The sequence below is a fragment of the Monodelphis domestica genome, chromosome 2 (genome assembly GCF_027887165.1).
Source record: "Monodelphis domestica isolate mMonDom1 chromosome 2, mMonDom1.pri, whole genome shotgun sequence".
In the NCBI taxonomy this organism is placed as follows: domain Eukaryota; kingdom Metazoa; phylum Chordata; class Mammalia; order Didelphimorphia; family Didelphidae; genus Monodelphis; species Monodelphis domestica.
In genome coordinates this window covers 540,003,714-540,019,096 of record NC_077228.1, presented here as the reverse complement: position 1 = coordinate 540,019,096, position 15,383 = coordinate 540,003,714, and the positions used below count along the sequence as shown (strand labels likewise).

The 15,383-nt window shown below is 43.3% G+C and overlaps 1 protein-coding gene across 1 annotated transcript in view; it reads left to right on the top strand.

The window, feature by feature from the left end:
* LOC100011653 (aryl hydrocarbon receptor-like) overlaps positions 1-10,004 on the top strand; it is a 102,771-nt gene extending 92,767 nt beyond the window's left edge. The window contains exons 9-11 of the mRNA XM_007486055.3: positions 2,754-2,895; positions 5,514-7,479; positions 9,770-10,004. Of these exons, the coding sequence (XP_007486117.2) occupies positions 2,754-2,895; positions 5,514-7,479; positions 9,770-9,790 (2,129 nt within the window). The 3' untranslated portion in view covers positions 9,791-10,004. The remainder of the gene's footprint in view (positions 1-2,753; positions 2,896-5,513; positions 7,480-9,769) is intronic.
* Positions 10,005-15,383: the final 5,379 nt, after the last annotated feature.

Sequence of the window (15,383 nt, the reverse complement as noted above, 5' to 3'; positions counted from 1 at the left end):
AAGTGAGCTTGCTCACTTCTTGCTCACTTCCTTAGCTGAAGACCTGATCACCTCTCACCTAGAATATCACAATAGCCTGATTGCTGGCTTTGCCTTTATTCTTTCTCAGCTCTACTCCATCTTCTTTCACGTTGTCAAAGTGATTTCTAAAGCATAGATATGACAATGTCAGCCTCACTACCTCTTGGATCAGACAGCAACTCCCCTGTCCCACATTTAAAGCTCTTCCCTTCCTATTTTTCCAGTGTTCTCACACTTTACTCCCTCCACAAACTCTACAGGACGGCCAGCGTGGCCTATTTACTTTTCCTCAGCTGTGTGGAACCACCTCATGTCTGTGCCTTTAGGCTGTTTCTCCCATGTTGAAAGAGCTCTTTTGCCTTACCTCTAGCTAACCTGCTTTCTTTCTAGACTAACTTCAAGCACCACTTTTTAGTCATTCATTCATTCATTTGTTTGTTTATTTATTTATTAAACCCTTACCTTCCATCTTGGAATCAATATTGTGTATTGGCTTCAAGGCAGAAGAGTGGTGAGGGCTAGGCAATGGGTTTAAGTGACTTGTCCAGGGTCACACAGCAAGGAAGTGTCTGAGGCCAAATTTGAACCTAGAACCTCCCATCTCTAGGCTTGGCTCTGAGCCACTGAGCCACCCAGCTGCCCCACAAGCACCACTTTTTAGAGGATGTAATTATCTTGTGTACAGAACCTAGTTCTGTACATATCTGACTCATTGTAGATGTAAGCTTCTTGAAGGTGGAGATTATGTTTTTTGGTGTTCCTAAAACATAGCATAGTACTTGGTCCTTAGTAGGTGTTTAGTAAATGTTTTTTGATTAACTGACTGATCTAGCTATGATAGCAGCTTTGTAGGAATCATCAGAACTTCCACTCCACTGGTACAACCTTCAAAGACTAAGGGCTACTTTCATGAAATCTTTTTATTTCATTGTTTTATAGACTTTGAGCTAGAAGGGACTTCAGAAGTTACCTGGTCCAACCCCCTCATTTTACAGATGTGGAAACTGAGGCTAGGAAGGTGAACTAACTTTCCCAAGGTGATCCAAATAGTAAATCATGCCTGAAACTTGAACCCAGATGCCCTGACTCCAAACCCAATTCTTTTCCAATGTACTAAGTTGATTTACTAGAGGAAAAATTGCAAAAGCAGCCATATCATAGTAGTGTGTGTGTGTATGTGTGTGTGAAAGAGAGAGAGCTAGATGATTGTACTAGGTCAGGAAGACCTTCAAATCCAGACTTGGATACTTACTAGCTATGGACAAGTTGCTTAGCTCTCTTTGCATCACTTTCCTTAGATGTAAAATGAGCTGGAGAAGGAAATGTCAAACCATGCCAGTACCTTTGTCAAGAAAATCTTTAAAAAGGATCAGAAAGAGACAGACACAAAGGAGAATGACTAAAAAACAACAACAGATATATTAGTGCTCCACATTTAATGTTTATTTTTTCTCTATAGGTTCAATATTGGAGAATAAAAGCATAATACCAAGTCCAAAGAGCCTACAAAATGTTATTCTTTCCCAGTAGTCACCATTAGCCCCCTGTGAATCCCAGTAGTGTCTTCCCTCTCATATAATCTTCATTTACTCCTGCCTAGATTTTATTTGATTACTTTCCAGTTGCTTATCTCATTAGAATGTGAGATAGTAGGGGGTAGAGTGCAGGTTTTTGCCTTGTCACATAGCAGTTGCTAAATATTTGTTGACTAGTTGTCTGACAGTTGTCAGATCTGAGGTTACCATATAGCAATACTATTGATCTGCTGAGTTTCCCCAGGAATGCTTTCTTTATCTTCCCTCTGTGAATCTTAAAAACTACTCAGACTGTTCTTTAGAAGATTTGGTTTAGCTATTCCCTTATTGTAACAATGGAGATACTTGGTCTAACAAGAATCAGGAATGTATTGGGAACTTTTAAAATTATTCCACCCTACTCAGACAGTGCCTTAGGGGAAGATAAAGTTGCAAACTCCTGATTGAACAATGAAAGTCCCCAACTCATACCTTATAGTAAAGCTAGAACCTTAAGCTAGGTCTATTTTTAGATATAATACAAAAAGGTGTTAAGTACCTGTAAAGGTTAAATTAATCACAAAAAGGTCAAGTAACTTACAAAAGGCAAGCTTAACAAAGAGGTGTGAAGTACTCAGAAGATATAATCTAACCAGAGAAGGTGAGAAGCAAAGAAGATAAGAACTAAAAATGGGAAGTCCTGGGGAAAAAAGCATCTACTGTGATTGGTAGATGTGAAAATTTAGGGGAGGTAACATAGGAGAAAACTGCTTTAAAAGGAAGGGGTAAAAAGTCAGGAGGCAATTGAATTGAGTTGAATTGAGTTAGATTCTGAACTCAGTTCAGGAGATTCAGTGAAGGACTGGAGCTTGCTTGGAGAGAGTCTTGTGGTGAGTAATAAGACTAACTCTCTCTCCCTTAGGCTCAGGGAGGCCACTTTGGCCTAGGCCTTTAACTACTGCTTGGCTCAGCCTGAGCCAGAGCAGTTTAGATGAATTCTCTCTCTCTCTTTCTCTCTCTCTCTCTCTCTCTCTCTCTCTCTCTCTCTCTCTCTCTCTCTCTCTCTCTCCTTCCCTTAATTCCTTCTCTCTTTATTAATTAAAATCTCCATACTCCATAAATCCCCAGCTGACTTGGGTATTTTCATATTTGGGAATTTCCCATGGTGACGATTTTAAGTCAAAACACTAAAAATTATCCTTACACCTCCTCCCTCAGTTATGAAGATAGGTGAGAGTGGAATGGTCATCTTCAGGCTGCTTACCAAGAAGGCTGGCTGGCTGTGGGTCCAGTCCAATGCCAGGCTCATGTATAAAGGAGGTCGACCAGACTGCATCGTTGCTCGGCAGAGAGTGCTCTCGTGAGTGTTGCTTTCCTTAGCTCACAGTTGTCTTTGGCCCCAGCCCAAACAGTACCTTCCTACTAGTGTCCAGAGGGGTTATGAGCCTTGATCAATAAGCACTTAAAGACCACCCAGGTGACCCAGATGTTCCTCATATTCCTCCCTTGCAGACAAGATGAGTCCAAGGCTTAAGAGATCAAACCATTGCCCAATATTAAACAAGTTTGAATTCCTATGACATAAGACTTATGTCTTCCAGTTTACCATTCTTCCTTTTGAGACCCTGGGATTCTCATCATACAGGGAAAATCCTATCAGCTGTAAGCAGACACAGTGCTGCTGAGCCCACCATCACTAGCATCTAAGATTTTAGATTTTTTTTCATCTAAGTAGTTAGACTGGTCTTCCATTGACTTAAGCACAATCCTTGACCCAGGCCCTATTCTCATGCATGAAATGGATGGTTAGAAGGAGTACGCTGGCTTATGCTCAGGGTACAAAAGGAGTTAGTAGGTATATATGTGGATATGTTGAGGGGTGGCCTGTCAATAAGGCAAGAGTTAAATCTGAGAAAATGGGTTGAGGCTCAAAGGGTAAGGTGATTTTGCAGATCGCAAGACCAATTAATAACAAAGGAAAGATTTAAACTTAAGTTGAGCCCTTTATTCCGTATTCTATGCTATCCAGGAACTGACACTAAAGGGGATGAATTACATGATATGGAACCCATTAGGGCTCTATTTTAACCTGGTGAACCTGAAGACTAAAAATGAACAAAGCAGGTCTTTTAATGATCCTGGTTTGCACCATTCTGAGAATCTTAAAGATCCCAAAGGGACTAAATTGAGAGTTTCATAGCTCTTGACCCCTTGAAACCTATAGCATAAGCTAAATGGTAGCAATCAGGCATAACTTCAAGGACATGCAAACGAGGAAAAGGCATGGTGCTAATTCGGGCTTTTCCACAAAGAAATAAAATAGGAATGAATGGGAATTTAGACCCATTCCACCATTACTGCCATGACTGAGGATCAGAAAAGTGCAATGATTTGCCCAGGATCCACCAAGTTCAATAACTAGTAAAGGGCAAAAAACCAGGATTCAAATCTAGGTCTTATGATCTATAATTTGGTATTTCTACTTCCTGTTTCTAGGTGTCCAACTATTGCTCCTTTCCATTTCAGATTCAGAAATGGTTCTAAACTGCTCCAGCCCTCCTGTGTTAGCTCTTGGCTTCCTGAACGGATGCCTCTATATCAAGTGTCCCTTCCCAGTCAATCACAGCTGCCCTTGTCCATTGCCAACAGCCATGTACTCACAGAGGAGGCAGGCAGCCACTGTCAGGGTACAGATATCACGTAAACAACAAATCTTTACCCAGTTTTCTCTAGACTGGTCTAGCTCTGCCATCACTTGTCCTCTTACAGATTTCCCTTCAAAATGAATTTTCTTGCTGATTCTCAATCACATTGTTCATTAGAGCACTGAAGGAAGCTACCTCTGACTCTAACATGAGGTCTTTTTAAAAATCAGGAGGATGTTTGTAAAACTTCACTGATAGTCTATTTTGAACTCCACTTGAAGCCTTTCATGGTCTCCCTAACTGTTAGTGCATTCATCCTCCAGATCACTTTCAATTTATTTTGTATATGGTCCATGTATAAAAGGCAGCATGACACAGGGAGCCAGATTCAGTGCCAAGAAGTCCTGGGTTCAAGTCCCATTTCTGATACATGCTACTGTGTGACCTTGGGCAAATCACATAACTTTTTAGTGTTCCAAGCAGCCACTTCTTATGGATGAGACATTGGGCTAAGCATAGAGATATAGAGATAAAAATGGCCTTATATTTGCCTACAAGGCAAGCCGATATTCTATGAGTTGGGACAGTCAGTTAATAAACTAAGTGCCAAGTGTTGATTAAACACTCCCCATGTACTGGGGGCTGGGAATCCAAAGACAAAAGTTCAGAATGTCCAAGAGCAGCAGCAAAAGCAGCTTCTCATCAAGAGAAAGATGTAAGGAGTCGTTCATGGTTTTCTCCCCTTAACCATTAGCAACAGGACCAGCATCCTCTCTCTCCCTTGTTCCCCTATTGAATCATAACTGTTCTTCAGCTGATGCCACTACTCTGATCACAGAGAGCTAGCAGCAGCTCTTTTACTCTGTGTTTCTCTTGCCCAGGAGAGCATGCACAATGCCCCGGAAGGGAATGAGAGCCAGGAGTATGAATTCCCATTGCCTGCAAGGAGGGAGGGTGAGGGACAGGAAGTTAGTCTCTGATCAGTCAGAAGATTGGCAACAGAAGAATGGTATGAAATAATTCCATCTTCTTTGCCATCAAAACAAACATTGTTTTTATGCAGTGATCAAAAGAGCTATTTTGGGGGGAGGCATTTGCTTTCAGAGTTTATGCAAAAAGCTTGGTGCCTGGCTACCATGTCCACAAAACGTTCATTGAACAAATGTCAAAACACAACAAAAACATACACTTGTTCAAAAAATCCTGGTTGGATGGGCTTTTGAGATGACAACTGCAAATAAAATTGAATATGAAAATGTACATTTAAAAGATGTAGCTGGGGGAGACATGGCTTCTGACCCTGCTGTTTTTGCTTGCCTTTGCCCTACTTCAGGAATGAAGAAGGAGAGGAACATCTGCACAAGAGGGCCTCCTCAACCTTTAACTTCACCACAGGGGAAGCTATTTTGTATGAGAACAACCTTCCAGGCTTCCTCAACTCTCTCCATCCCAGGAAGGAATTCAGGGCAAAGAAAGAAGTCAACCCCAATTCCCGTTTGGGGGCCATGATGCATCAAGATGAATCTGTGTATGTTTCCCAGGCTATCTCTGTGCCCTCGTTCTCCCTTACTGATGTTATTCAAGCCCCCAGGGAATGGGGTTGGGGTTCCAATGACAAGGATGAAAAGCTCATCAAAGAGGACAGTGATTCCCTTTTGACCATCATTGAGACATTATTTGAGAAAAATGAGACTGGGAATGACATCTACAAAAGTGCCCCAAATTTGGATGCTGATGACCTCAAATTATGGAGACGGGAGGAGCACATGTTCCTAATGAACCAACTGGGATCCCCAAGCTTCCAGGGAAGACTTGAGCAGGGAGTGTCCTCTGTTAGGGATGAGGTGATAATCTCACCAGAGAATGGAAAGTACATGGACTTCTCACCACTGAACATCACAATGTCTTTACAGTCACCAAGGCAACAAGCTCCATTGATGAGAACATCTTGCAAAAACACTCCAAATAATGCCCTTCAGTACTTACTCACAAACTCCACCAAGGAGAAGGATGCAGGCCATTCCCAGGAACACTACTGGCATTCCTTGGGCCCTGATGCAGTTGTTCATTTGCCTCCTAGATTTCAGGAAATCTTACCAGACTTCCCCCAGCAGACAGATGGACAGAGTTATGATAGTCCTTTGCCCTTTGAAAAGAGCCCAAATTCCATGTCTACCCCTAATATACCGGGAGCATTTGGACAACCAAGCTCCATGTCCGCTTTCTCACATGGCACCAGTCAGTATCCCCTGGAACCAAGCCTAGGCAATGCTACAACCCCATTTCCACCAAAAAGCACATCATCTCTTTCTCCGGAAAGGGAAGGTCCTGAGAAGAAGACCCAGCCCAGCTCTCTGTCTGATGCATCTGCCCAGTCAGTTCAGATCAGAACACACACGCACAGTAATAAGTGGCATGATCCAGAGATTGTGGAGAACTCAGGCCTTAGTGCTTCTCAGGGTCTGCCTCAGGGTGCCGTGCCTAGATGCAATATGGACTCCGCCACCCTAGGAGGACCTATGGAGGTAAAAGCACAATTCAGAACAAAGAGAGCTCAGGCCGATGCACTTGGAGCCCATGAGACTAGCCCATGGATTTCTTCCAAGTTGGCTGATTACCCTAAAGGGGACATGAAAGGTATGAGAATGAGTCCACTTTCCAGTCCACAGCAGGCCCAGAGGACAATGATGCCATGCTTTGGGCAACAGTCCACTCCCCTGGAAGGTCATCAACTTCCAGGAGGCCATTCTTCTCTTTGGCCAACCCTCCAGCAGGGACTCTTAACAGTCACAGGCATTTACGGTGGACAGCAAGAGTTCTCAACCCAGCATCAACAGCCATTGGTGCAAGGGACTGAACTTTCTCCAGTGCCCCCCAGGATAGCTCTGGGACATCCTGGTGTGATTCTCATGGAAGCAGCAAGGCACAGCACCCATCACCAGCTTGCCCCTGATAGGGAGGCCCCACAGAGGGCTTCTGCTTCTACTTCATGGCATAACGAATGCTCACTGTCCTCACCCGAATATCAAAGCAACATGCCAGCGATGGAAAGGAACATCTCTCCTCAAACGAGTCACACATCGCCCTTTCTTGCATCCCCCAATATCAGCAGCTCATTGGGAGAAGCCCCATCATGTTGCACAGACAGACTCATCGCCTCAGCCCCTGGGAGGGACAAGAGGCTGGAACTGGACCGGAGACTCCTTCCCCATCCCTTAGACTCTCCTTTCTCCCACAAGTTATTGTTAGAACAACAACAAGATGCTCAGCCGATTTTCAGTTATGATGTTCCCTTCAAGGTAAGAAACAGAGAATGAAGGAAACTAATTGGAGTGGTTTCCTCAGGGTTTCATAGAATCCTGAATGACAGCCACGGCAGTGCCCAGGACAGGGTCTGGCTACCATCAGCCCTGATTCTCTTTCTGCTAGCACAGCCCAAACAATGGAGGGATAGAGCACTCATCTTCCAGAGAATGCCCCTTCCTCCTCTTGTGGGCCTCCCCTAACAAGGTGGGGTTCACTGTTGAAAGCACAAAAAATATTTCGCTGCCATGTGAATGAACCTCTGGGGCACACATTAGATATGTCTGTTGGAACCTTCTAGGCTTTAAGGCAGTGGATAAGGAGAAGGAGAAGGGGAAAGGTCTAGAAGAGATCCTAGCCAAGCTTCAGAGAGCTTGGAGCTCATCAAGGGTGATGCTCCCTCTCCCACTACTCCTTCCCTCCATCCCAGAACACAGTCCCTCTGGCTCTGGAGAGAGGGGTTCTGAGAGCTACCGTGGCTGGAAAGCCATTTTCCCTGTAGCCAATCTGATTCTGAGACTCAAAATCAGCTAGGCTAGTCCTGATGTGTAGACACACCATCCTTAAGCAGGTCTAGGCTCAAAGACTTTCCAGTCACCAGTAAGAAAGCTGGCCTTGAAGTCAGGAATCTTTTGGTCCAACTTTTGCCTTTAACATCTGTCTGTGTGACTTTTGGCACATCACCTATTTGTGTTGGTGCCTCCGCAACCCTCGAAGACTATGAGCTGCCCTTGTAGGGAGAGTTTCCTCACTGGCAGCTCATCGTGTACTAATGAAAGACTAAATATGTGATTTTATTGGGCACACTTGTGAGTATAAGGAACTCCTGGGGAAGAACCTCCCACTAAAACTTTTCTCTACCTCAGATGTGTGTCTTTATATTTTGTGATCTGGAGAACTCCACCACCGACAATTTGATGCTATCCCGTAGCCCACAGCTTCCTTCATTTCCAGGCCTATTCTTCTGGCTGGAGCTCAAAAACAGAACATGGCCTGGTACATGATCCTTCCATCTTTGAACAGCTGGAGGTCAAAGAGGTGTCCTTTGATAATAACAACATTAGGAGTTTCATCACACATCTTCCCTGGTCCAGAGAGAACGTCCTGGGATCATTACCTGGCACGATCATGCTTCCCATACTAAGCCATGTGCTATCCTTTAAAGTAACATCTCTCAGGTGACTCACTATTGGGGTTCAGTTGTGGCACCCCCCTAATGTTTTTTACCTGGACAATCTCCAACTGGAATGCCTTGTTCTGGTTTTCATAGAATTTAGCCCCAATGCCTTCATTGGTTCAAGTTTCTGATCTCAACCCTTCCCTCCCTTCGCATCTTTTCTGCTATCCTGGTGTTATTCACTTGACAGGCTGGCTTCCCTTCATCAGTATCATCAGAGCATGAAGGGATCTACAGGAGAACATCTTTTAGAGCATTGTGACTCATCTCATTGCTTTAGCTGATAACTTTTTTTTTTTTGGCTTTTAACACTGTAAATATTTCTAAAGTGTGCTGTATGCCATCTATTTTATACAAAACATAGAAGCCATATTGGAACCTTTTCTTAGTGAGTTCTTTCCATGAATAAATAATTATGGATTATTGGAGTTGGAAAAGAGATGACCCTTTAAAAGTCATTGAATCTAGCCCCCTTCACCTGCAGATGAAAAAACTGAGGCCACGACAGGTGCATTTTGCAGGATATTTGTTCCAAATCCCCCAATGTATGGTTTTCAGAATTTTTCCCTTTGGGATGCCACAAATATCTTTCTCATTCTCCACAGTACCTCAGAGATTTCTGATAAGCTCCTGAGCCAGATCTTTAATTTTTCTCTGTCCTGATTTGAAACTGGGGTATGTCAAGTGATGTAAACATATTTAAATAAGCTTAACATCTTCCTTGTTCCTGCTCTCCCTTGGGTTTCAGTTCCTTTAAATATTTCTTCTACTCTCCAATTTGAAGAGCATTCATCTTGACAGGAAAGGCACAAATAAAATAAGGCACAAGTGGGCCTGCTTTCCAACTGTCAACATTGTACCATCAGCCCTAAGCAGAAGATCTCTCCTGTCTTGGATACTTAGTTGAATATCTCTGGGACTCAAGCTAATGAGTATGGATCCAGCAATGGTCTCATGTGTCTGTCATTTATAGACTAATCGAGGTAAAATTAGTTGATGAATCTGAATCTGGGGAGGGAGGGCTTAGCCTGAGCAAGAGTCAGTTCTTCTGAGGTTCTGGGGTGAGTCTATCTTATTCTAACTATTTTTGTTTTCCTTTTCTCCAATAGCCAAGCCATCAGAATGAATAGTCGAGTCCCACAGGATTTCCTGCTCATGTCAATCCCCCTGAAATATAGTTTACTCCAAGTTCTGAAGTGAAATCATCATATCCTTCTTGGAGCTGAGTTTTTCTGAGGGGTAATTTGTGGCCTCAATAAAACAGTTCTCTTTCTTGGAACTGAATTTCCTGAAACTTTTCAAAGGATATGTGAATATTACTTTGATAAAAACAAACAAAGAAAACTCTCCGTGTCCACACATCCATTTTTTTTTCTATTATCAAATACTCTAGATTTTGGAGATTTCTCCCCCTTTGTTTCTATTTTGCACTCTTTTTTTGGTACTTACAGATAATCTGCTCATGGCCATTTTTCTGTTTATTCCTTTGTGGAAAAGAATTCTATGAGAACCAGGTAAAAAGAAGAATGAAAAAAGGCAAAATATAGAAGCCTGTAAACGGGCTCTCCTTGCAGCTGAGATCTTGCTCCAGTTCCTTTCATTTCCTATCCCAGGGTTTAAGTGATGGTAGATGGGAGATCACAGATGGGAGAGCACAGGATCTTGCACTCTGCACACTTGAAGGTGGAATCTAGAGGTGCACTGGTTGGACAAAGTCATCGTGTGCACAGGGACTATCTGTTGGACCTTCCAGGATGACACCAAGTCTGGATACCAAGCACTCATCCTAAAACCATCTTAACTACCAGACACAGAAAGAAGTACTCCCTGACATTGGAGAGAATGCTCAAGAGGCTTGGGTGCATTTTCCTTCATTTCAAAAAGCATCTTTAGGCAAAGACTATTTGCTCAGCATTCTGTGGAGCACTGGGGGCTGAAAAACAAAGATGAAGTGGTCCTTCCTTAAAGAGTTTCTATTCTCATGAGGTCTGTTGATCTTGCAGAACAAGAATTTTGTGCAACTTCCCTGTGGCTATTTTGACTCAGGATTTTAGAATATTAGATATCTAAGGGGACAACCACTGAAGTAAGTTTTCCAGATCTAAATCAGAGATTATATATCTAGAAATGGAAGGAAAATTGCCCAATTGAATTTTATGGAGAAGGAAACCAAGATGCAGAAAGGTTAAAAGATATATATATATATATATATATATATATATATATGGTCATTCAGGAAACAAGTGATGTGAGATTCTAATCCAGGTCCTCTGACTCCAAATCCATTTTTTTTTCTCTTCACAGTCACCTGTTCCCATGCCTCAAAATTACCAGATACTGTTTGGTGAATTAGTTTCAGCTTATTTATGAATCAGTCCTCATGTGAATCCAACAGCAATTTCCTTGATGGCCTATCTTTACATTCTCTGGTTTTACATGAAACTAGTACAAATGAAGATCACAAAACCTCTTTTTTTCCCTCTCTGCCCCTCCAATGTGACAGTAGGATATTTCATTTATGTAAAATTGTGCCTAAAAACCCCATTGAAGGGAATTCTAGAATCCTACTGTGTCTCCTTTCTAACAAGAGATCTTTATGTCTCTCAGATTCTGGTCAGGTGGACTCTGATGGCAATCTACTCGTGATGTCATTGGTCTGTAAATTATGTCCTAAAGGAGGCTGGGAGTTCTTGTCAAAGCCCACCATCACCTGTTCTTAATCAGATTCATGGAGTGGATGAATGAAAAATCGATCACCAGCAAAACCACAATGGGAGAGACTCACAAAATATTATCTATCCCTACTGAACCAGCTCTCCAAGTCTTGCATTAAACACAAAGGATTCCCTTTTACTAGTGTCCTTCATCCTGGCCAATGACTTCCCAAAGCTGTTCCCCTCAAAAAACAACCAAACTGAAAAATCTTGTGGATTTCATTTGTCTGTATAAGCATTTGTCCCAGGCAAGCCTTTGGAACTTTCCCATGAAAGGGTGCTATTTAAATTCCATTTTAGTGGTCTTTGTGGGCTTGGATGAAGCTAAACATGAGAAGAAATAGCTAGTTGTTATGGGTACCACTTGCCTTACAGATCAATCGTGTGCAGGTCAGTGCTTCTTCCATTTTGTTGAGAAGGAAGAAAACCAAAATGTTGGTTTGATTGTTTTTTTCCCCAACAGAAAACATTCTCATATCCAAGTTGATAAGGTTCTTTGGGTAGCCCACAATTTGAGCTAATTGTGTTCACCTGAGTCCCGGGTCTGGCGACTAGGGGCATAGAGGGGAAGAAGATAAGGATGAATTTCCACTCCCTCTCCTGGCTGCAGGATTGGCTTCCAGCAGCCTCTCTAAATACAGACCATCCTCTCACTTCCTTTTCCTCTTTCTCCTTCCCATTAACAGCCTGCATGGCAAAATGGATGGAATTTTACTTTGACTTGAAGCCCAGAAAACCTAGATTCAAATCCATTCCCAGCTGCTAACTATTTGTGTGTTCTTGGCCAAGGAAACTCATGTCTCCAAGTTCTGGTTTTCTCATCTGTAAAATAGGTTCTCTCTCTCTCTCTCTCTCTCTCTCTCTCTCTCTCTCTCTCTCTCTCTCTCTCTCTCTCTCTCTCTCTCTCTCTCTCTCTCTCTCTCTCTCTCTCTCTCTCTCTCTCTCTCTCTCTCTCTCTCTCCCCCCCTCTCCCTCTCCCTCTCCCTCTCCCTCTCCCTCTCTCTCTCTCCCCCCCTCTCCCTCTCCCTCTCCCTCTCCCTCTCCCTCTCCCTCTCCCTCTCTCTCTCTCTCTCTCTCTCTCTCTCTCTCTCTCTCTCTCTCTCTCTCTCTCTCTCTCTCTCCCTCTCCCTCTCCCTCTCCCTCTCTCTCTCTCTACTCCCTCTCTCTCTCTCTCTCTCTCTCTCTCTCTCTCTCTCTCTCTCTCTCTCTCTCTCTCTCTCTCTCTCTCTCTCTCTCTCTCTCCCTCTCCCTCTCCCTCTCCCTCTCCTTCTCCCCCCTCCATGTGTCATAATATCACTTATTTCTCAGGGTCACTTAGAAGTTCCCAGGAGATTATAGGCCTTATAAAACCTTGCTGTAGAAATGCCAGTGCCAGCTCTGATTATTGCCTTGAAAGCCTCTCTCTTTAATCAGTTGCCTCTGCCTGGCAGCCATAACCTTCCTTACCAAAGTTATCTTTGTATGAGATTTCCCATCTCCTCAGATAATATTTCCACTGGCAGTTGGTGGCACAGCACCCCAAGCTCTGTAGGACACTGGGCAAGTAACTTAACCTTTGTTTGTCTCAATTCCCTCATCCAAAAAATGGGGATAATAATACCATCTGCCTTCCAGGTTGTTTTTTTCCCACTTTTAACTTCAGAGGAAAGTGTGTTTATTTTTTAGAGATTGCAAAGAAAATATTTGTATTTCTGTAGCACAATCTAAATATTTTATCATTCTGATAGAGCAAAATACAATAGAAAAGACAATTAATTAGTTTTCAGCAATACCTATATTTCTAGTTAGTATTAAATCTTCATCAGCCCCATTGTCTGGAAATAAAAACCTGTTTGTTACAGGAAGTGAAGCTTCAACCAGAGCAGATGCTTTCCATAACAGGAAAAATAATTCCTCTGATGGATGTGGTCTGTGAGATGGCTGGAGCTATAGCCTCAAAGAGAGTGTCAGAAAGGTACAGTTTACTAGAGATGGGAGGTCCTAGGTTCAAACCTGGCCTCAGACACTCCCCAGCTGAGTGACCCTGGGCAAGTCACTTCACCCCCATTGTCTAACCCTTACCACTCTTGAAACCAATAAACAGTATTGATTCCAAGATGGGAATGCTGCTCACACTGGTCCAGTGCAACAAATTCAGCAATAACTTTTCTGATTGAACTTGGCAACTACTCTAACTGTTAGATGTAACATGAAGAAAGAACAGTGATCTTAGTCTCCACACTGATCGGGATTAGGATTAATTAATTAAAATTTTTTTAAAGAAAGGTACAGTTTGCATTTGAACCCATTTGCAGAGATCTGTGGACTGAAAACATCATTCAGTTGGAAACACTCTGACATCCTTGACTGGCTGGAAAAGGTGAAAAATAAATTCAGGGGTTCCCCGACTGCTGCAAAGAGCAGTGCAGATCTAAGGTGTTCTGGTTCCAGAGTTCTATATGAGAATTCTTATTTAACATCTTGATCGGTGGGAAGGTTTTGTCAGAGCCCCAAACAGCTGGATTTCTCCAAAATTTCTCTATTAGGATCCAGTCGCGCGTGAGCTGCCAGGTACCAGCACCGCGGCCTCAAAGGGGCATGGAGAAGCCTCTGCCGGCAGATGCACACTTCCTCCTTACCAAGCACAGCTAGCCAAGAGCCCCTCAGAAGATGGCTTGTTTTCAGCTTAAAGCCCTTGGCTGAGATTTGGAAACACTTCTGTTTGGGAGATTCCACAGAAGACTGTCCAGCACCAGAAGGGCTGAGGTCCGACTCCCAACCCAAGTAGCAAAGCAGTCAAGCCGCCACTGCGGCCAAGTCTGTACATTATATACCTGGAGGTCAGCTGGGGTAGGAAGACCATTTTGATGCAAAACCTCAGCAAGTACTCCAAGACCCCTGCAGAGCTTCTTAAAAGACCTCCTTCTCCCCCAGAAATCAATCGATTGTGTTGGAGGTAATCCTGACCTATTGAATGAAATGACTGAATACCGAATAATCGATTTTCACTTCCGACTAAAGGATCAGATGAAATAATATTTACAGAAAACCACCTAGCCCAGTGCCAGTAGGCACGCTGTGAATGCGTATGACCTTTCCCTTCTTACTCTTTCACTGCATGGCCTCAGATAGAGTTAATTAACAGGGAGAGAGGCACTTGGCTAGTGGTTGATGGACAGATCCTTGCCCCTCTCCAGCCCCTTGCATTTTTAAAGGAAGATTCGTAGTAATTCTCATCTAATTGGCAGAGTTAAGAAAGGGGAGCATGTACTTCTGGTGGTGCAGGTAGAAGATGTGTGGAGGATGCGCTCCCTTCTAGGGAGTCATCTCAGGAGATGAGCCCCTCTGGGTGTCCTGGCTTTTCTCAGCTCCTCTCTGCTTTCACTTAGGAGCTCACAACTTCACTAAAGCCTCCAAGATTTCCCCCAGTGGATCAAAAAGTGGTGGGTAGTCCTGGGGGTGGGGGAAGCAGAAGAGTGAGGAGACATTTGTCCAAAAGATTTCTTTACTAATCAGGGATGTACCCTTTGTTTAACTGGGACTATGCAGGGAGTTTAAGAAAGTTTTTTTTTTTTTAATTAGAATGACTTCAGGGGGAGGGGGGGGGGATGAGGCAGAGCTAAAATGGCAGAATAGAGAAAGCTGAGCTTTCCCTACATTCTCCTCCAAACAACTTTAAAATAAGACCTCAAATTAAATTCTGGAGTGGCAGAGCCAACAAAGGGTCAGAGTGAGGCATTCTGCCCATCTAAGACACATAGGAGGGCAGAAAGAAAGAACTATAAAGAGGTGGGGCAAACCTGGAACCCATATGGATGAAACAGCAAAGGTAGAACCAGGTGATGAGGACAGAAGTGGCAGCAATCTTGGGAGCCCTGAATCCAGAAACAGTGTAATGATCTAGCAAGCAATAAGAAAGTGATTAAAGGCCATCCCTGTGATAGCAGTGGCTATTGGACCAGATTCTATTGGCATTTCCATTATCGGTACCTGCCTATGGGCCACATTTTAAGGTTAGAGAGGAGAACTT